Here is a 24326-nt window from a genome sequence, read left to right on the forward strand (position 1 = left end):
CTATGAAGCAGGTAAAATGTATTCTTCAGCGAGCTGTTTTCTGTGTCGAAATGAGATCAAATACAACTGATATATAAAGACACTAAGTGTTATTGTTTTATCATGCAATTAATGTTGTGCAATGGTGTTGCGTAAGTACATAGGTTAACTCATTTTTATTGCAGATGTTTTCGTTTTATTTTCCTTGTGTTGCCTGTGGTAGTAAACGCTGTAGTTAACAATTAAGGCATATCAATAGGGTTGTAAATGCATGTAAAGATGTTCAATTGCATGATAAGACAAAGTTAGAAGTTATACTCAAATAAATGCACATGTATCATATGTTGAGAATAAAATATTCCAATAATTAAATGAATGAATAATTTTGGTTTTAGGTGTAGTAGCAGTAGGTAAGACGGGGATTAAATAACATACATGTACATTTATCAACACAATTATCACGAAAATCACAAATATCTATGTATATATAACACAACACATACACTTGCAATCTTTTGTGTATTCTTGGAATGCCTAAAAATGTATGATTTTCTCGAAGTATTGAAGACCCACTCTTTGACACATTCCCCATTTCCATTCTCAATATTAAGACATCTGAAAAAAGTAAATAACTTTGACTTTTTATCTGCCAAACAGCGAGTCTAAAAATGCATGTATTTACACTTATTAATTTCCTTCCAAATTATGCAGGAGATAAATCAATGATATTATCAAATCAAATATCAAATACTTTGCCATTTTGGGTAAAAGTTGGTGCATGATTTTTTTAGTATTTCAAAACAGTAACCGTAAATTTAAGGGTAAAGTTTAAAAAAAAACCCAGTTTTGCTATCTTTTGTTTGAAGCGTGTTTATATGCAAAAATCGTTTGAATGCAGTTTCTTCATGTCGATGTTCAAGTTCAATTTTTTGAACGTATTGATTGCAATTGGTCGTCTTATATTGTCGATAAGAAACAAATTAAGAAAGGGGTGTTTAAATGAAGGGATTGCATAGATTGAGACTCAAATTTATAAGTTCTGTAAACATATGCAAACAACCTTATTATTTTGATACATGTCAAAATGTATTTATGAAACCTATTTAATTAATCAAGCCTCGGTCACACCTTACCGGAAAGCACGAATGGACGCCTAATGGACGAAGGATGAAAATAAAGTTGTCCGTTGACAAAATTGCTATTTGTTGGGAGTCTATTGATATGCTGACCGAATAAAACGGCCGCGTAACGAATGCATAACGGACACACACCTGATATGCAACATACCAGAAACGGAAACGTACCGGACAGAACTGATGTTGAACGTACATCCAACAGACGAGTACCGCATAAAACAGACATTGAACGGAAGCGTACCGGATAAAACGGATAAACAGGATATACAGAAAATTTAAAGGCGACAATGATAATACATGTAAATCGCATAAATATTCAAAAAGTTTATGTGTAATTGGTTTTGGTTTGTTCTTCAAAATGCCACCAAAAGGGTAGTGTCTGGCCTGAATAAGAGCTGCTTGATAGTGAAGACTTGCACTTAATTTAAGATCAATTATGAAAAACAAAAATTCATGACACTCAAGAAATCTGACATAACAGTAATTGTTATTTCTGACGCCAAATTTTCAATAGGCATATATCCGTTTTAGATCCGTTCCGCATCCGTTTTATCCGTTATACGTCCGGTTGAAGTCCGTTTCACATTCGTTCGACATCCGTTTTATCGGTGAATTTGTCTACCAAACCTCCAACTGATGTATAACGGATTCTAAACGGAAACAGAACGGACGAGTACCGTACAAAACGGACGCCTAACGGACGTTCAACTGACCTTTTATCCGTTGGACGTCCGTTCAAAGTTTTGAACATGCTAAAAATTTTCAAACGGACAGAACGGACGTCGACGGATAAAACGTACGCTAAACGGACATGAAAAGGATTTGGACGGACGTCTAACGGATAAGAACGGACGTCTAACAGACATGAACAGATTGAAAAAAGTTATTTGTTAGGCATCCGTTCGAGCTATCCGGTAAAGTGTGACCGAGGCTTTAGGAATTATATCGATTTGTACTTATACTTTTTAGTTTTTCTTCTTTAAAATGTTAAAATAACGACTACTTATTCATAAATGTGTTTAAATGGTCTTCCTGTTGGTGAAAGTTCTTTTAATTGACACACAATTACAATTTACATCTACATTTCCAATACAATTACTTTTACATTTCCCCAAATTTCTGTTTTGTTTAAACAACAGAATTCTCAAGGAAAAATGTTCCGGTTATGTATATGGAAGTTGCTAGGTCAAGCATGTTGCTAATCTTACGTTATGACAAATATATGCATATGTGTTCATATTTATTGCACTGCATTATATACGTAATATTTTAAATCATTGTTTTTCTTTACAAGATCTATAGCTGTTTTGCGTATATGGTACAGATCTTCCCAATAACAAAATACGAAAGAAAAAATATATATAAATACTCGAATAAAAACCTAATATAGGAAAATATCACCAATAATGTTTTGTTTTATACTAATTGATATAATGTTATAAACTTACTAGAGAGAATAAATTCCTTTGATTAATATTTTCAAAAATCTTTTAAAGAAAAAGACCCATTGTTTTGAATGAAGTGCATTTTGCATTTTTGGTTTATTTGTCGTAGAATAAGAAAAGTATAGTATCATGCTGAACTGTACCTAAAAAACTTTACAATATGTGCATGCATCACATTTCATAAAACTTGCACTTTTCCTTAATGTTTTACTTTCGTGTCTGTTTGACCTTTTGTTCTAGGGGTTTCAGAATTGCTAAAATTATTTTCATCAACACCTTATGAGTTCAAGTTTTGCTCAGTATTATTGGATGCTTTTTTTTTTTAAATCAATCAAAAGTTATTTTTCATTATCGAATGTTTTATATAAATAGTAAAAACTCTTTTGATTTATGAAGAATATATCTACCAGATTAATCACATATTTTATTTCTGTTATTCTTATACGAATATGGCCGAAATTAAGGAAATACCTGGCATAGCTAGAATAAGTTTTTAACTGTACAAGAGATAGTGCTAGTCATTTCATAGAAATTTCAAAATGTTAAAGGCCATTTCGAAAACAAAGACCTTATAAAATTGAAATTTTGTGCCGACATATTTTTTTATCTAAACGAATAAGTATTCATCTATTTATCTTTTTAGAAGCCTGGTACCTTTGATTACTATTATTTTTTACTTATTTTTCTTTCAAATAAATTAGGCATAACAGTTTTTTCTTTTGATTTGGTTTCCATATTTATAGGAACTGGTCAGAGAAAAGGTTGGTCTCTTATTAATTGAAGACCAAAACATTATTTAAAAATCTTTCCTTAATATAATAAGGAAAGGTAAACTATTGTTTATTAAACAATAAATTAATTTCACAAAAACTTATAAATGATATGCTTCCCTTGAGGACGCAACATTTTTCTAACATCGTTTCAAGTATCGCGCGTAAGTGTTCGCAGCTTATTTCAACATCATTCTATTTGAAAACTTTGAATATCATAATTGCTATTATCGCTCTTGAAAACCCGATTATGAAATAAAAAAACGAATATCTATTGTTAATTAAGAAATATAGCAACGTATGGGTACACTTTGTCATTGCTTGATGTTCATTATCTGAACCATCAACCTTATTTATGCTAGAATACTAAAACAGGTTCTATTCCCAACTTTATAGCTCTTACTGCTGAGGAGATAGGTATCAACCCCGACGCCCTTGAACAAATGGATAGAGTAAAATTTCACCTTTTGCTGAGAACTCCAGGTAGAACACCTTCAGAGGCAGAGTATATTGTGTCTGTGAATGCTCCGCCATACGCCGGTACTTGCTCAATAAGCCCAGATACAGGTAAGCCGGTACTTTGACCTAGAATGGTTTACTTTTACAAATTATGACTTGGATGGAGAGTTGTCTCATTGGCACTCATACCACATCTTATTATACAATGAATCTGTATAGGTTAATTATTATTTAATGTAAACGATTCATTTGTAAAAATAAATGACTAAGATTTTTTATCATTTGGAGAGAGGATATGATAATGTTACACGCTAACCATTTAAGATCTTTGACAAATTATTCTTTGTTTTTAGGTATTTCAGTAACGACGTGGTTTACGGTGACATGCAAGGACTGGCTTGACGAAGGAGAACGATATGTTCGAAATATTGCAGATGATGGAAATGAATTGTTATCATATTCTGTTTATCACGTGAGAAATACCACTAATGGTATAGTTCAATCGTTATTGTCAGAGACAGGTTGGTCAAGACATTTACATATTTAGTTAAAAGTTAGTTAGAGGTTTGAAATTAATAAATTGTAAACGATACCACGAAGTATGATTAAACACCATTAGTGAGGGAGTGGATGGGAATTAAACACCTTTAGTGAGGGAGTGGATGGGAATTAAACACCTTTAGTGAGGGAGTGGATGGGAATTAAACACCTTTAGTGAGGGAGTGGATGGGAGTTTACAGAAAAGAGAATAATAGGCAAACAATATATAAAGTAAAGAAAAATAAAACAAAAAAATATATAAAAATAGAGAATAATAAAGTTGTTCAAATATAAAGAAAAGATAATAATGGGTAAAAAATAAAGAATACAGAAATAAAGAACCCCATCCTGACCACCAAAAGTCGATGAAAATAAAGTCAAAACCATGGCCAAAAGTGAAAAAAAAGCGAAAAAGACAGACAATAGTCATGACACTACTACACAGTAAATCAAAACTTTGAAGCACGAACCAAACCGAAAATCAGCAGTAATACTTTACAGTTTTATCTGATTATTGAAATGCTTTGTGGAATTTGAGTAAACAATAAATGTATCTTTCTTGAATAATTCAACAAATAACATGAATAACAATTTTTATTTAACTTTTAGGGGACAGCAGCATTGTGTCAACCTTAGCTGTAGGAGACCCTGGAAACAATTTTCACAGTATGATAAGGGTCCATATTAAAGATTTCTACAACGGATATGCTCAAGTGGAATTTCCAGTAACGGTAAAGTTAACCTTTTTAATACGTACTTACCAAAATAAACAATCAAAGTGATTATGACAAGATAAATAACAGACAGTAATTGAAAAATCGAGAATGTGTGAAATTTTGAATTGCCCTCTTCAATGTTTAATTTGAAAATAAAAAAGGTCATACAAATTTACCGAATAACATACTTCAGATCTTAAAAAGAAATTAGTTTGTCTGACATTTTCTTTTATGTTTTTATGTTTTTAAAAACACATTGTCTTGAACATTCTTACATTTGATTCAAACCATAGTAACATCATTTTAAGGTAAGTTTCTTGTCGTTGATATTAAGATTTGAGCAACAGTTTTAGACACAACAAAAGATGTTGACACAGAAAGGTTTTTGCAAAAACATTTTATATGTGTATAATATCTTTTTGAGTACAGCTGTTGCTCACATATATTGACACAAAACTATGCGTGAAACCACCTTTTGGTCAAATAAGGATATTTCAACATGTTTATGACATCTAAAGTGCCAATGTCATAGAAGTCTGTTCATTTATCAATGCTTTATTTTATTGTACTGTAATACCACTGTCCCAAGTTAGAGTTGGGATCCCGCTATTATGTTTAACCCCGTCACATTATGTATGTATGTACCTGTCCTAATTTAGGAACCCGTAATTCAGTGGTTGTCGTTAGTTTATGTGTAACATATTTGTTTTTAGTTAATTTTTAAATATAAATAAGGCCGTTAGTTTTCTCGTTTGAATTGTTTAACATTGTCATTTCGGGACCTTTTATAGCTGACTATGCGGTATGGGCCTTGCTCATTGTTGAAGGCCGTACGGTGACCTATGGTTGTTAATGTATGTGTCATGTTGGTCTTTTGTGGAGAGTTGTTTCATTGACAATCATACCACATCTCCTTTTTTATATTTAACATGCTTTCAATAAAGTGACTTAATTTACTTTTTTTAAATTGCGGTGATCAAAGCAGAAGTTTTTTTTATACCTCTTCCCTTGTTTTAATTTATAACTCTTATCGTTAAGAACAAAAGTATACAGGATTGCATTATGTGATTTTTTTTTATGTAATATCATTTTTCAGGTAACTAATGTCATCGACATCGACAGAATTACACAATCACAAGACGACATCATTGGTAATATAACAGCATTGGTGACTAACGGAATGGAAGAACCACAAAGTAGCAATGATCCTAAACAGGTTCTTCATCAGGCATCAACTATCATTGCTTCTATTGCATTAATTGTAAGTAAGGAGAACCATTCAGCATGATGGAAAGTGTCCTCCTACTGTCATTGATTATGTAAGCGATACAATAGTCCTGGTAGAAAATGGAAAACACACATTTTTAACTTGTTGCGTGCGAAGCGTTTTTCTGGATTTTCCTGCATCAATAACACTCAAAGCCGAATATTTGAAAGCAAATGATGTATAAAACAGAAGCAATTGAAGAGCTATATAATAAAAAATGACCTAAAATAATAGCCAAGTCCTTCTTCGGCCAAATTTGCCTGATGGAGTTAAAACCTCAGTTTCTTTGTAATTTCAAAAGTTATAAACGGGTAAAAAGTGTTAAGGTGTATACGAACTGTTGATATCCTTGCTAATAAGTGCAAAGTTTCATGATTTTCTAGTAATGTGTCTGCTTACTCATTTTTCTAAGTGAAAACGGCCATGTTAACAATTTTACTAGGAAATGTTTTGTTCGAACAACAAATCATTTAGAAATAAAGTATAGGACGTTTCAGTATTGTATTGTTTAATTTCAATAGATGAATATTATTCTTTTATTATTTCACCAAAACACGTTTTTTATAATTACACCAGATTTATTTTACCAACAACATTCACTTTTATTATGTTTCAACTCAGAAACTTGAGTTTCATTATTTAACTGTTCAAATATTCATTATATTAATGTGTATTACTACATGTTTAGTAAATAATAACCAATTTTACAAATCTAAAATATTTGGTTTATGGAAAAAAGTTGGAAGGGTATATAATTTTCAGGTATAATTGATAGAGTGCATTTTCATTCATACGAACACAATTTCTTTTTAACAAGCAGTAATCAATATGTTAGACACTGCCTCCGGTAGGTTAATAGGTCCCCGAACTTTGTTTCCTGCAGTCCATGTTTTGCAAGAACAAGTATCCGAAACAATTTTCCTAGGAAACATTATTATCCTGCTTATGTTTCCAGTAAACCTGTTGTTTATCGTTTGGTGATTTTTTTTGGACGGGGAGATCATCTTTAGTAATGTCCAATATTTTTTGAAATGTGTTATCTCTGTTTTGTATTCATATATGATAATAATTAATAAAATTAAGGAATACATATATAAATCTGTAAACCATGATGTACAGACCTTGAAACATTGCAGGAGTATGAAAATGTCACATCATAAAAAATATGATAACCAATATTTAATATTTATCGCGTTGTAACTTATTATGGAGTTATTCATATTTTAATAGCCAATATATCAAGAAGGGTTTAATACCACGGACAAACCGCTAGATTGGTTGACTGGACTATTAGATGCCGAAAAGAACGGGACAAAGCCATATGACGAAATATTGACCGATCTTCTAAAAAATGATAAAGATCAGGTCATGCTTGTAATTGTAGAGGTAGGTATTCTAGATCTGTTAGATGTTTTAATTTAATATTCAATCAGTGTTGTCAAATTGAACAGTTTAGCCTAACCGGTTACTCAGACACTTGCTCTACAGATCAACAGGTTAACTGGTACTTAAGTTGATGTTTAAAGTCATTATGTTCAATACTCTACAAAAGCACGGATTTTATATACGATGAATTTAAGACTATCCTCTAACCTCGGAAAATATTTGTTTAATAAATTTCTATATAACTTGTGTCAGAATCTTTCAAAGCTTAAAGATTGTACAACAAAATTCGAGAAAAAAAACGGTAATTTAAAACGATTTGTAAAAATTGTCAAAGGCTAAGTTTGTATGAATATATAATTTTCTACTATTTTAAACAAATAAGTCAGTTTTTTTCTCAACGGATGGTTATGACCGTCCTTATAACCTTAATAAGGAATATAACAAAGGGACATAAAAAACGATTAGTAAGTTACACGTCATGACAACACCACGCAAAACCTATGCAAAAGCAGAAAAAAACATACACTAAACGGAAAGAATAATGTTTCGGCAACACAATTTCCAACACACTATTTTGAGTTAAGGTTCTACAGTACGGTAAGCAGTTCGGACTCAACAAAACTCAACATTGGCATTGTTGCTGACAAGTACAAGTTCTGTGATTGATTGTATTTGGTGCTGTTATAATTGTGGAAATTAAAAAAAGATATTCAAATTTTCTGATTAATATTTTCATTTATCGAAATATTGTTGTTTTTCCATAGGCTGTTGACAATTTGACGAAACAAATGGAAGACCAGTTGGAGTCTAATGCCACCACATTTTTTATGATAGAAATGGCAAGCAGTGCATTCGCAACTGCTCTGGGTAGCAATCAAATAATTAGTACCGATGCTGGGGTAAGTCTTTTCAATTATGTAAATTGAAACATTTAGTTTGAATTGAAGATAGTATAATGGAGATTGATTGTTGGTGTTTAACGCCTTATTTAGCTATACTTGGCAGGCAGGTTTTTTTTTCTGGTGGAGGAAGTCGGAGTGCCAAGAGGAAAAAATAATATCACAAAAATACTGAACTTAGAGGAAAATCAATTCGGAAAGTCCATAATCACATGGAAAAATCAAATTACAAAACGCATCAAAAACGAATGGACAAGAATGGTCATATTCCTGGCTAGGTACAAGCATTTTAAAATGTAGTAAACCACTGACCTTCGATAGGGAAACTGACAATCCTAGTCAATTAAGATTGGTGTCGTGTGCACCAGCACGATTGGGGTTCGAGCTTACAACCTCAGTGTTGAGTGGCTAGTGACTACCATAGTAAAACTACATAGACCACTTGGCCACCGAGCTCGAGGCCTCTAATATAAATATAATAGAGGTCCGCGTAGATATTTATATTTTCAGCAGTAATTGCATTCTGCACATATTATTCAAAAGAAGAAACATGAAAAGGGAAGTATAACAAATATGTGATTTATTTGTATTTAAGTTATGAGCAGAAACTAATTAAAACCAATGTTTTGCATTTAACTACATTATTAAGTTTCATCCATTGCATCAACTTTACAGACATCAGCGTCAAATGCACTTACGATTCTAGTTGCGAATTTCAAAAACGCTAGTGAGACTGCCCTTACATCTGATGCCTTGTTTGACAGTTCTGATCCACGCTTAGAATCAGCATCAACTGGTAAGAGCAATATTTAATAACAAGATTCATAGTTTCTTAATGAGATAAGTTTATACTGTCATATGTGCAAGTGTTATACAATTATATTTAAATACCTAGCCATTTTTGTCAACGTTGTTTATGTTTCTGTATTGTGAAGTAAAAAAATATACTTTCATCTCGTATTCACCTGCATATTTATATCGCATATTGGTTATATTGTACGTAGTGTGGCGTAATGGTTTCACAAATGATATCAGATATGTTCCTTACGTCGTAACTACAATCCCCTTCCCTTTCATGAATGTGACTTACCGAATTAGACTATTTACCGGATTTGTTATCACATAAGCAACACGACGGGTGCCGCATGTGGAGCAGGATCTGCTTACCCTTCCGGAGCACCTGAGATCACCCCTAGTTTTTTGGTGGGGTTCGTGTTGTTTATTCTTTAGTTTTCTATGTTGTGTCGTGTGTGCTGTTGTTTGTTCGTCTTTTTCCTTTTTAGCCATGGCGTTGTCAGTTTGTTTGACTGTCCCTTTGGTATCTTTCGTCCCTCTTTTTTAAATACTATTTGGTGTTGCAACTAAAAATCAGAATATAGATGAATTGAAACGGGATTGGGCTACATACAAGTCCTGTCATTGTTTCATTTTTTGTTTGGGGTGGGGGACATTTAAACATTGCTTGGGACATCAATTAAATGTGCGAAGCTCCCCTTCAAAGTCCGATCGTTTTTAAAGATAGATAGCTGTTTTAGTAAGGCTGATAATAGTAGTAATGGTAATGGGAAAAAATATTAATATTGTCAAATAAATATCCAGAAGATTAACATATTCATGATTTCGTTTTTTAGAACTCTCAGTATTAGAATCTAAAAAAGTAAATATATATAAAACAGATAATTGCAATTTCTAACTGTCATGCCATAATCTGTCGTACAAAATTAAAACAAAACAAATATTTTGCAAGGGAAAATATTTATGGATAACAGGCAGCAAAAGAATACTCATGCTTAAAACTGGTAAATCATATAGACACTTAACAGATCGAGATAACCTGAGTAACAGGCGTTTCATAGGTTTCACGCGTCATTCAACTCCACGCTCAGTCTATACGACCCAATACGAAATGGAACACACTCAATTAATTTATAGATTAGACAATAATTCTAGGATCGAAAGATCCAAACCCGCGAAAACATGCCTCTTTTAACTTGAAAACAGAATCACCGTATTTTCAATACTGGTCACCTTTAAGTGGGAAATAAATATATTATGACCTCATCAAATTTGATAGGCCCACATCAAAGTGGAAAGATTGTCCCCTTATGTAATGTTTGTGTACGTAAGTGATTAATATGAAATAAATATATTTCGATTATATTCAGCTATCATGGCATTGGTGTCTGCTATTGTTGGAGCTACACTGACAGCAGATTTCCCCGACAATGGCTTAGCATTAATATCAGGAACAACTGCAGACGCACGTAAACAAGTAGACTTTTTAATAAAAATGAACAGGGATGAAGCTTATAACATAATGGAAGGTGGTGAATTAACTCCAGAGGAGCGCAATGGACTTTACTTAATGAGGGCAAGGATCTCACAGGCCGAGTTTGAAGAACGACAAGACTTGGTAATGTTTTTTTATTCACATCTAACATAAGTCATGATTGTTTTGAACAAGATTAGATGTCATAATTTCAAATTTTTCTTCATATTTGATATGAGAAGCCATGTGTGTATTGAACAAGAGTAGGGTTTTTGATCAAGGATATAAGTTTGCTGCTAACAATTTAAAAATTCCAAATACAAAATTTACTTTAAAATACTAATTCTGACAAAATATTATACACTACATACATGCATGCAACGGAATGTTAAAATTAACTGGGAAATATTAATCTGATTGTAAAGTAGAGAATTTTTAAAAAGCTCAAAAGTCGAGAGAAATTCAAAACACCATAATAAAAAAGACAAACCAAATTTACAAAACACTACAAAAAAACTAGACTTATCAACACAAATCCCTCTTTTTATTGAGATAATATTATGTGCTAATAAGGGATGATCATGTTGTATCCCTATTGTCACATTTGGGAAAAGAGGACACATTTGTCGTAACAGCAAGTGGAACAATTCAAGGCTCCGTGTTGAAGGCCGTACTTTAACCTATAATGGTTTACTTTTTAAATTGTTATTTGTATGGAGAGTTGTCTCATTGGCACTCACACCACATCTTCCTATATCTATCTACTGTCTCATCTGTGACACACATTAATTTTAACGGTCAATCAAACACGCATTTATTTAAACGGTCAATCAAACACGCATATATTTCAACGGTCAATCAAACAAGCATATATTTCAACGGTCAATCAAAAAGTGTAGAAACGTCTGTTAAACTTAAAGTATTAACTTCAACACTACCATTTGGAATTATTTGTACATGAACCTTCTTGCAAATAGAAACCGTCTATTATAAATAAATTACCATAGGAAACGCAAGCTCTGGAATATTGTATCAACTAGGAGATATAAATTCTATATATAGGAGCTGCTGGTATGTAGCTGAGTAAAAATGGCCTGTTCACAAGTAAGAAAGTGAAGTCGTCTTGTTTTGATATAGTAGTTTCTTAGTGGTCACCATTGCCAACTACTAGATATATGTGAAGATATGAGGCATACACTAAACTGTCTCCGATGTAACCTTCAATTCAAGTTCAATGGGATATAGACAATTTCAAAATAGTCTTTAAATTGTAAACTATTTTAGGAAAAGAAATCATCTAAACCGCGAAACATGAAGTTAAAGGATAAGTCTTGCTGCTTTTCGTTCGCCTTTGGCTCAAATGAATACAGAAACAATTTACAAGGTTTTGATCAGCGTCATTGATGAGTCTTATGTAGACGAAACTTGCGTCTGGCGTATAAAATTATAATCCTTGTACCTTTGATAACTATTTGATGTAATAATAATTATTCTGATCAATATTTTCAGGCCTCATTAACAGATACATCAATAGACACAGCATTGCAAGTTATTATTGACCAGGGATTGAATATGACATGTAAAGGATGTGAAACGACTTTCGACACAAACAATGTTAATCTGTACATATCTAAAACAACGCTCCAAGCTTTAAATGACGTAGCCAATGGGTTACTCCAGAATTCGACAATTCTCATGAGTTTTGGTTTTAGTACAGATTCAAATGACACAACTTTATTTGGGGTACGATTTGTTTATATTTGAAAATTATAATTTAAGGACGTTTCATAACCTTTGTTTTCGAATTAATGCTAGCTATTTGAAACTCTCTTGATTTAACATTCATTATATTATTCAATATAGTTTGGAAAGACATGTTTGAAAATATTCTAAAAGCATTGTTATTTTTTCTAAGTATTGAAAGAAAACAATTTCAATGAATGAAAGATTTTAAGATAATAATTTACCTCCAAATCATCGATGGCTAATATCTCGAAAATAAGCACACGGATCCTTCATTTATTTCGTTTTTTTTTAAAATATATACAATCAATATAACAGGTTTTTTTCAAAAGCATGTTAATTTGGAAAGAGTAGCGAATGTCCTTCAAATGTTGTGCGACAACATCACTCTTCTGAATTGTTATTCAACAAAAAAAGCCTCGAACCCATGAGTCAAAATATCAAAGTGTCGAAGATACATGAATACTTGAATACTTGAGTAGATATATGATTAAAAAAAGATACAAAATGAATATATATACTTATATGGCCAACATTGTCTGATCATGTTGCAACTTGGGTATCTTACTAAAACTAAGATATATCAAGGAAGAATTTAAAGGCATGATATAAATTATTGCGTGAAGATGCACTCAGTTGTTAAAGATACCCTTAGTGATTTCAGGTCTAATGTTCCTACAATGTTTTCTATTAAATGACGATGATAAGTTTTGTTTACTATTTTCGTTGATCAGTTGTATATTTTCAAATAATTTTTAATTTTTTAAAACAATTTTGTTTTCTAAAACGATTTATGAGTTTTGAACAGAACTAATGATAAATCTTAATACACTTTACCTACATGTATAAGTTTTTATTTCAGATTGCAGTTTTCCCACAAAATGTGTATATAGCTGGTTCTTCTGACACTGCCTTGGTTACGTCGACAGTTCATAAATTATCCTTAAAAGATGAAAACGAAGACAATTTGAGTCAAACAGAAGTAGCCATTAACCAAACAGCAAGAACGTTGCAATCAACACAGAATTTACCTGTTTACACGGAAGGTGATGCTTCGAATCTTTTCTATCACTCTTTTTTCTACCGTGACGAAGGAGACTACGTGTGTGTATCCGTTGATCCAGCAGAGGGCGTTCCGAATTATGTGACGTCATACGATGTCTATGTGAAAGGCGAATCTCAACCAACTCATTTGAATTACGAAGCCAAAGGAGAAATTTCACCTTACAATGACTGGATGGTGTGCTTCCCTCCTCAAATGTTTTCAAAAACTGGTGAAATGCATGTTGCTCTACATCCAAACAGTAAAGTTGGTAAGAAATCATAAAGACCTTTTTATTTTGTTCTCTATACAGATTTATCTAATATTAAAACAAACCAGTACAACATGTAACATATGGGAGATATGATTTGTAAACCCTCACACATACAATTTGATGATTTGTAAGCTGTCAGAATATAAGTTCAAATAAGTATTATGTCTGCTTAGCCTGTTTTTACTTTCAAAGACAGGCATCACAGCAAACAAAAGATAGTCTTTCAAGACGCCATAGGTTTTTGGACCATAAGAAGATAGCAAACCAACTTTTGAAGAAAAGAGGGAAACAAAAATCGAATACCGGACATACTTAACTCTAACTTATGCATAAGAAACATTAAAACTCTGGCACATGCTTGTTTTCCAATGCTTATCGCCTTTTTATTGATTTGGTTTATGCCTGTTTTATTTGAGTTGTGTGTAGACAAAACGCATGTTATATCTATAGATATTAAGAAAATACAACGATCTCCCGATATCCAGATTTCGCAAATGCAGGTACGAAATAAAACAAAAAATTCCTTTTGATCATCATTAACCCAAAATAAACCTATCCTGTGCATCGATTGGGTATCAAAACAGTGTACTACTACGTATATATATATATACTGTAGATAGAAGTGGGACATTTAACGACGTATCGTATATGTATCTTATACGTTGAAGTATCTAAACGTATCAATTGGTTATTGTTTAAATACATGAAGCAATCGAGAATAGGCATTACAGTTGGAAAACATAGTGAAAGGGCGATGACAATTTTTGGTCTTTTTCATTTTTAATACCTGAATTGTTTTTTGATAATCGTTTATAAATAAATGTATTATATGTGTTTACATACTTGCTTCTTGTATGTCAAATCCTAACTTATTATATCAGTCATCACATTTATTGCCCTAAAAGTGATATTTCTACGACATATTTTTACAGTATCTATTAAAATACAGACGACAACATTTACACACATTTAACAATCACGTATTTTTCGAAAAGATCTATATACTTGTATATGTATTAACACTCGATATTCAAATAATTAGAACTACTGAGGCGTGAAGTTGAATTATAAAACAAACAAAGTTATTATAACGTTAACAATATGTACACGCGTACTTCGAATTTGCTAATAAATGGTGACTGAATCATTCAACATCAGCAGATTCAGATTTATGAGCTGATACCAACAATACAGTTATAAATGAGCAGGCAATACTTTTTGTTCAAATATAAAAAATATAAGAGAACAAAATCAATTTCATCAACATGTCTCTATTTGTTCCCGTTTCTCTTTTTCCTGTTCTCGGAATCTTTATCACAATTTTTGATTCAATCATTAACTATATCTGCATTATTATCTAAATTCATGCCTTGAAAGGGATGATCGATGGTTTAAATATCGACTGTTTTGATATAAACGAGTACACATGAATTGAAAACTATCGTCTAATAAAAAGAGTGTTTTAATGACCGAGAGAATCTAACCTAAAAAAAACAAAAAAAACCCCACACATACACGAATTATTTAAACACGTAAAAAGTCAATTTTAAGCAATAGCCGATAGATACATTCAGATTAGTCAACGTATCAGAAACGGATACGATGCGTCTTTAAATGTCCCACTTCTGATTAAATAACTAGGGAATTATAAAGTGTAAGTAGTTTGCCTCTATATAACAAGTCTTCATTATTCAGCTGGTTTCAATGGCTACGTATGGGAACCTACGACTGGTAAATTTGCTAATGGATCATACAACATATCAGAACCAGAGTTGATGCCATATAATTTGCACATAGTAACGTCAAATTGTAAAGAGTGGGATCCACAAAAACAGTCGTGGGAATCAGGCAACTGTAAGGTAATCATTTAATACTGCTTATTCACAAACATTTATATTTCATTTACTGAAGCGCCTATAGGTTTACATTCATACATAGTGAGGACACTAGAACATTAATTATATATTGATGAATATATGTTGTTTTTCAGAAACTCCGTTTGAAAAAACCCTTATAAAATGGCTACTAAAAGTTAGATTAAGCATTATTGACTCTGGCCTCTTATTTGGGTTGCTGGTGAATGGCCATATTAGCGAAACCATGCGACTCACTTCATTATGTTCAAGATGTTTGATTTTTTGCATTTACACTACTTATCTTATTTATAATCAAATGGAAAATATTAATCATCACATGAAAAACACTAATTTTCAAATGGTCATCCGGTGCAATAAAATTGGTACATTAAATTAGCAAAAAAAAACCCAAAAAAACACCAAAAACTAAACAATTTAGGTAAAAAATGAATCAATTGATAGTCAAATGGTAAATAATCGAAATAAAGGTTAACACAGGGCAAAACTCCTACTTGTATGACAGGTACTTTACATGCCAATTAATAATGTGTCTTCGAAAACATCCTTCACATTTTGAAATAACAAGAATAATAAAAATTAACATTTTATAGTTTATCTTACGCAAAGACTTGAGTTCAGTAACAAATAAAAAAAGAGGCAAACGATACCAAGGAATATCCAAAAGCTAAACCGGAAACAAACTTATAACGCAATGGAAGAAAAGAGAAACAACAGTACCAAGAATATTTATAATATAACACATATGAAATAATATTAAAAACATATACAGTTTCGCTTAAAGCAATATATTATTTATAATTGGTTTAGAAAAAAAAAACGTTTTTGTTTCATTTTTTAGATGGATTGGTTTCCAAGTCAAAATACTATAGAATGTACATGTCGTCCAGCTTTCGGTTTAACATTTGGTAACACGTTTTATGTGGCGCCAAATACAATCGACTTCTCTACAGTTTTCTTACGTTTTGATTTAGCCAATCAAGCAGCTGTTCTCGGAACTCTTATTGGTGTAATAGCCATATATTTGTTACTACTGATTTGGGCAAGACATCAAGACAAGAGAGATATTGTTAGGGTAAAATCCATTTTGATATTTATAGGAATTAATACAATTTTGTCTTAAAGTTAATGGAAAGGCATTATTTATATTTAGATTATCAATATTAGGTGCATTTAAAATTTCCTAGTTTTTTCGCTGGTTTCCATTTAATTGTGTACAGAATTGTTACAAATCGATTTTGTTTGATTTGTTTAGATGAATATCGTAAAACCCTTATCTTCGTTCAGTAATATATTTCGTCAACTTTGTAGACTTAAACATTTTTAATGTATCATAGTTGACTTTAATACTTTTAACATATTTGAAAGTAAAGTTTATTATATAAAATGTATATAAAAACAATAAATTCAGACGGAATTGCTTATTATCTTTTGAAGTGGGGAGTTACACCTTTAATTGACAACTTCGTGGACGACACATATTATTACCTTGTAACAGTCTATACAGGAATGAGACGAGGGGCAGGTACTAAGTCCAGGATAGGCTTCATAGTTTGTGGAGAAGATGGAGATACAGGGATCAGAGAATTATCTGATGGAGTTCGATCGGTAAGCTCCAACTCTTTGATATCTGATAAAAACAGAAACATAATTACATTTGTATGTTTAATCTAAACCGTGTTGACTTATTGATTTACTTTCAAAAATTGAAAACAACACGTTATATAAACTTTACATATGGCATTCAGGTCTTTTAATTTCATATTCGATATAAACCCGACTGTGAATGTCTCTGATAGACGATTTATCTCCATCATGAACCTTTAACCCTAATCTTTTGCAAGCCAATAATGTATGAGACCAAACCACGTAATGAGCTATATGAGCAAAAGGTACCTAAACAAATAGCCACATTCATATACGGAGAATTGTCGAAAGGTTTGTAAAACATCATTCTAGTACAAAACACTGCTTACTGAGTTGATGCACTCATGTCAGGCGATTGTTAAAAGCTCTGAAACGAACAAGCAAAAAGTAATATCTATGGATAACTACTCAGTCTGGACCACGTTATCAAAGCTTTCGAATTATTGCCCCTTTTTAAATTTGCATTCAGCTTAAAGATACTATAATGAATGACAAAAAACCTGTATCTACTGATTTGTACTAATAGGATTTGATTGATGGTAATGTGACAGTCCTGTATTTCATATAAATTAGTTGTAATTAATACAATTTTCATATTGCATTTGATCTAAAACAAAATAGACAACGTTTTAAAATATCATCCAATTTTGAACAAAACAGCAACAAGTTCTGTATGTTTGCTTTTCACGAAATTATTATGAATCTATGGGAGTAATTCATGTTTCCAGATATGTATTGTTTAAGTGAAATAGTATTATATGAATAAAAGAAGATGAAATGAATAAGCGACACGCAACGAACTGAGATGTCGACCTACAGTCTTCAACAATAGGGTGGTGTATATACAATACGGCTCAGACGAAATCTCCCAGAGAAAAATAAGTTGTGGATAAATTAATGCGTCTGCAGTTTTTTTTATGTTAAGATTAATTTACTTTCAATTTATTATTGCAATCGAATTCTGAAGAACTTTAAGAGAAAAAACAACACATTGACACATTGCACGACAAAAATAGAACCATTCATAAGGGTTCCACGAAACCGTGTGTCTTGCATGCGATAGATGTTGTTAGAGAAATGTGAAATGTTAATAGAAAAAAAAGAGAAGAAAAACCAGGTATCAGTAAACTACATACAAAAAATGTTCATTTTCTTCAGAGGCTATTTCATAACATTTCAAAGTTTCCCAACATTCAATTAAGAATGGATAATGTTAGTGCTGTCTCAAAAAATCCCAGACTGAATGGACTTATCAACTACAAAACAGTCAACTAACAGTAGAATACGGAAACAAATATAAAAAAAATTAGAATGAGACATTATCATTTAATCGTAAAAATATATGAGAGTTGTTCTCCATTGGTTTGATGTGTTTAAGATTTTGATTTTGCCATTTGCTTAGAGACTTTTAGTTTAGAATTTTCCTCGGAGTTCGGCATTTGTGTTATTTTACTTTTTATCACTTCTTTTCCCCAATGCATCGAAATATAAAATTCTATATCACATTCAAAAAGATTTGAACGAGAGGCGAAGAATACCAAAAGATTCAAGAGACATTGCAATTTTAATTCATTTATTTTGAATAAAACATTGTTATGATTAAAATTTGAAGAAAAATAATTTTCTTTTATATTTATATAACTGTATCTTATATTTAGACATTTGATTTACGTTTCAGGAAATACCAACTGCAAGCGTTGTACATTTTCTGATGGCAACTCCATATCCTCTAGGAGACTTAAGCTATGTTTACATATGGCATGACAACTCCGGTGAAGGCGAGTCTTCATCTTGGTATTTAACTCGTGTTGACGTCGAAGACATACAAAAGAGGGAAAGGTATTATTGTTGTCTATAACGAAATTGAATTTCATCAACTTTCTTCCTAATTGAAACAATTATTTTGAATTTTTTAAACCAATTCCAATGTTTTGGTGTACACTATTGAAAATATCACCCAGAATACATTAGATTTTGAAACGCGAATTCACATCTCGTGCAACAGTAATAGTGGTTTTTGAATTTTATTAATTTTCGTAAAAGTCGCATTCAAGCATTTATAGAAGTAAAGAGACAAAATAGTTTGAACTATGATGATCTAAATATGCAGATTTTATACGAATACTTTTAGTTATATGCAAGTGATTTTTGAACTGTTGCTTGTCTCTCATCTATTATCTTTTTGGTTATGGTATTTTCTGTTTTTCCTTAGCCTTTGGCCTATTACTGTCTACTTGGTATTATCTCCATCTTTTAAGCTTACATTTGATAGAAACGACTGTCTCAGAATGTCCTAGATATACATGTACATATGTTCATTATTTGACATTTGGTAAAAAGTATATTCAACGGATAATTATTTTTAATAAAACGTTGAACTTTGAATTGACTATGCAAACAAAAGTATCAATGGTTGATTACATACTGCAGGACCTTTATGAGTGATTTACGGACTAAACTTTTTGTATAAAAACACAATTTAAAAAAATCTAAAAAAAAGTTACAAATATTTTTCTCGAATATGGTAAAATAAAGAATCTACAATCTCACACAAAGAATGAGGAAATAGGTTATTGTTGTTGTTTTTGTTTTTTATTGTATGATAAATTCTGATATTCCTTGAATAGTTGTAGGGGATATTTTCAGTCTTAATTAAGTAGCTTATTGTAACATTTAAACGAGTTAATAAATATGTAGAATGCACGAGGTAGTTAAATTTATCAAAATTTGATATTCGTATTGCAGGTTTGTTTTCATGTGTGGTAAATGGCTATGCCTAGATACGGTTGAAAGCAGTGTAGATGCCGTCCTACCAGTTTGTGGAAAAGAAAACGTTACAACGTTCTCAAATATGTTTTACCTTAACACGAAAGAAAACCTTGCTGATAACCATATGTGGATTGCCATATTCTTCCGCCCAACCAGCAGCCATTATACACGCTGTCAGAGACTAACCTGTTTTCTTGTATTTATATTTTTAACAATGATAGGAAATGCAATTTATTTCCGCGAAGAGGACGAGTTTACCAATGCAGGATCGGATATTCGAGTTGGACCATTTTCATTCTCATTAAGAGCAATTTACATTGCTTTTATGTGTGCATGTATTTCAACACCTACCACTATATTAGTAATTTTGTTATTCAAAAAAAGTAAACCACGGAAAAATGTAAGCTACAATATCAAAGACTCATCACGAAAGTATAGAGTACCAGTATTGGATTCATGGATGGATAGAATGATGGCAGAAAGTCGTGAATTAGAGAAAGCTCTTGTGGCAAAGGGACTTTTCAACACGGACGGTACCATATTTCCATATTGGTTTCAGTACATAGCTTGGTTTTTAGCACTGTCAGGAATAGCCGCATGTTCTTTCTTCCTGGTTCTATATAGCGTCGAATGGGGAAAGAAAAAATCTGAGGTCTGGCTAGGACAATTTTTTCTGTCATTCTTCACCTCAACTTGTCTCCTTGATCCAATGAAGGTAAGTACGATATCATCCTGTAACTTTTAATTCATTTCATCCATAACAGCAATTTACATAATTTTCTTTCCAAATCATCATGCAAACGTGATATGAATGATTTGTACCGTTCAGTTCATTCCCTCGTGCTGTTTTGCTCTAAAACGTTTTCAGTCGAGGTGGTAGTATTTTTTTCAAAGAGGGATTTTAACATAATGGGTGCTGGCGATGCGTACATTTTTATGAATATTCTAAACCGTAAATAAATTAGTTCATCAACTATATCTTTCAGTCACAAATATTAATCAATCGGCTCATTTGGCAAACTGAATTTCATAGGCTAATCTTATCATTATAGATACTTGGTAAACGAAAATAGTGGGCTAATCATTAATATAATGTCAATTATATTATTTTTACTCTGTTGTGTTAACTAACACTAGGAACAGTCAGAGTCAATAATTGTGAAGGTAAAGACATATGAAAAAAAAAAAACGATGACGTCAGTTAATCAAAAAATTCCCCAAAAGACAAGACAATCCAGTTTGAATATAAAAAAGAAGCTGTGGTATGATTGCCAAAGAGACAACTCTCCACAAGAGACCAAAATGACACAGACATTAACATCTATAGGTCACCGTACGGCCTTCAACAATGAGCAAAGCCCATACCGCATAGTCAGCTATAAAAGGCCCCGAAATGACAATGTAAAACAATTCAAACGAAAAAAACTAATGGACTTATTTATATAAAAGAATGAAGTCCATTTTGTCAGAGGCAGTTTAAATCTCCATAAAATTAACAAACAATCAGCCATAAATAAAATGCATCATTACACTAGTATTTAATCAAATATACTGTCTTTATTGAGAAAAAAAGTAAAAAAAATGTCACTTTTTTTTTTATCAAATAGGTCCTATGTATGTCTGCAGTATTTGCAATGTTAATAAAACAAACCAACAAATTCAAACCTACAGGACTTGAAAGGTCATACATTCTGAAGAACTACAAGCAAAAATTTGGATACGAAACAGGTAAGTAAAAATATGTTTATAGCCTTTTTAGAAAATTAATATACCTTTATAATTGCAAAAACTATTATAATGATAATCACATATATAGTACTTAATTTGCGTTATGTTTCAACAAGGCAATTTGAAGATTTGATGTGGTTTTGACGTGGTTTTGAGTTAGTAAAATATATAATGTTACGGCAAGAAATTACCTTTACATTGTAGCCAACAAAAGACACAAATCAATAATAAAATTTAACAATATTTATTATACAAAAGTTTACAAGAAGTATTACACAAATATTACTGTCAACTTAACTGTCAAAATATGAGTCCAATTTTTTATCTTTATCTGTATCCGGAAATCTTTCGGAATCCAATCTGAATATTTCGTTCACAACTAAGGTCACAATCCAGTATGATGTTGTTTGTAGAATAAACGTGTCAATCCAAATGCTATGAATACTAATGTCTATCGATGTCTAAGTCTAAGTGTGTGTTTAACTACAGTGTCTGTATATATTTAGTTGTCATGGAAAATTCTAGAACATTCTATAATGGAACATCCTAGAATGTTACAACGGAAGTTTCTAGTAAAATGTAGAAGTTCATATAACGCATCTTTTATTAGGATCATTCTGGAATCATTATGTAAGTCAAATGGAAGGTTCCAATCGATTGTTCCAGTTATTTCTAAATTGCACATTTCTACGATTATTCTGTAAACAATTATCAGGCCACACAACACAAATCAGGCCAACATAAATAAATACAATAATTACAATATCATAACAATAACTTTTAGCTTTAGTTGGAGTGGTAACGCAGTGAACGTAAATTTGTCAATTTGAAACACTCCCTGATAACAAGTCAGAACCAATACCGTTTATCCACTTATGTCCGTATTGCACTTGACGTGGTATATATTATAGAATGGTAAAATAAAGTAAACATTTTGAAATGGACACTGTCAAATATCAAACTGTTTGAGGTTTTATCCCTTTTCTAATAATAAGGTACTAGGTAAATGTTTCTGCAATGTTCTTTTTAAATTGATAAGTGTAATTAACTCCTACAGTTTTCATCTTTGTATCGTTTGAAAATTCAAAGAAAGATTAATTATATAAGAAGGGCGAAAAATACCAAATCGACATTCACAATTCGAAATAAGCTGATGACATCATGGCTAAAAACAATAAACAGACAAAAAGACAAACAACTCTACACATAACACAACATAAAAAACAAAAAACTTAACAACACGAACACCATACAAAACTCAGGGTTCAATCTCAAGTGCTTAGCAAGGATAAGCAGATCCTACTCTACGTGTGGCATCCGTTGTATATACCATAAGGTACAACATACAGGAATGACAGAAAAATCATTACAAAATTAATATAAAATCATTAACAATATGATTTCTAAATTTGTTTTCAATATGTAATTCTTAAAGTCAAGATGACTGCCTATTCCTAATATTTGAAGGGCGTTAATTGACCCTTGTTATACCTGTGATATAATTCAATTTCTACTTTCTGTAGGCATACGACTCCCGGCACCGCCACTTGATCATTCATCCTTGAAAAAAGCGCGACAAGAGAGACAAAAAGAATTGAAAATGATGGAGAGTATCAAACAAGTCCTCATTACCTGTTTCTGTTTATGGATTATATATAGTATAAGTTACAGCAACAGAGATAATAGATCGTATAACTTTCATCAAAACATAGCTACAAAGCTACTGACGCCGCAGAATAAAACATTAGTAAAATTTGACCAGGTAAGGTTTATTATGTTAACTATGTATGAAAGTCTCATTTCGGAACATTCGCGAAACACTATAAGAGTTTAATTATCATTCTAGTGGGAGATGTAATCAGCTATAAAACAAGGTTCGGTTTATAACACCATATAATTTCGGAAATTCCCGTATCAAGTGAGGAATATGACATTTCATTTTCAATTTGTTCCAATGATTGATGCAGCCTAGCGTCTGGATTCAGTCAGGTTTTTATGGATTTCCTTGTTTTCGAATATGCCTTATATCATAAATCGGTAGTTTTATTATAACCTTTTGCTCAAAACATCGGTTGTTCTGATTCAATTCTTCAAATATAAGATAAAGATTCTACCGAAACTAGAAGGTCTCCTCTGAATATCTTGATATTTTCCACGATATTGATACAAATGGAAGACTTCAAACTAGAATATATGAAAAGACAATTGTTTCAACTTTTTGATACCCAACTTTCCGTTTCTAAGTAGTAAAAAAAACTCTACCCCATTGTATCGTGTTTATAGATCTCATTTAAAGCATTACGCACACACTATACGGACTTTATTCATATGATTTTATGTACTCCTTACACAAAAGCTATTCCAATAGAGTTATTTGGACGAA

General features: G+C 31.8%; 1 protein-coding gene across 1 annotated transcript in view; it reads left to right on the top strand.

Moving 5' to 3' along the window:
• The window catches only part of LOC139489954 (polycystin family receptor for egg jelly-like), an 80944-nt gene that overhangs the window by 53363 nt on the left and 3255 nt on the right, over window positions 1-24326 (top strand). The window contains exons 5-22 of the mRNA XM_071276803.1: window positions 3304-3321; window positions 3706-3897; window positions 4143-4310; window positions 4939-5060; window positions 6142-6306; window positions 7543-7698; window positions 8463-8597; window positions 9273-9393; window positions 10763-11010; window positions 12376-12609; window positions 13472-13922; window positions 15621-15784; window positions 16641-16874; window positions 17237-17407; window positions 19125-19285; window positions 20192-20930; window positions 21823-21943; window positions 23467-23705. Of these exons, the coding sequence (XP_071132904.1) occupies window positions 3304-3321; window positions 3706-3897; window positions 4143-4310; window positions 4939-5060; window positions 6142-6306; window positions 7543-7698; window positions 8463-8597; window positions 9273-9393; window positions 10763-11010; window positions 12376-12609; window positions 13472-13922; window positions 15621-15784; window positions 16641-16874; window positions 17237-17407; window positions 19125-19285; window positions 20192-20930; window positions 21823-21943; window positions 23467-23705 (3839 nt within the window). The remainder of the gene's footprint in view (window positions 1-3303; window positions 3322-3705; window positions 3898-4142; window positions 4311-4938; window positions 5061-6141; window positions 6307-7542; window positions 7699-8462; window positions 8598-9272; window positions 9394-10762; window positions 11011-12375; window positions 12610-13471; window positions 13923-15620; window positions 15785-16640; window positions 16875-17236; window positions 17408-19124; window positions 19286-20191; window positions 20931-21822; window positions 21944-23466; window positions 23706-24326) is intronic.

Source organism: Mytilus edulis, chromosome 9 (genome assembly GCF_963676685.1).
Source record: "Mytilus edulis chromosome 9, xbMytEdul2.2, whole genome shotgun sequence".
In the NCBI taxonomy this organism is placed as follows: domain Eukaryota; kingdom Metazoa; phylum Mollusca; class Bivalvia; order Mytilida; family Mytilidae; genus Mytilus; species Mytilus edulis.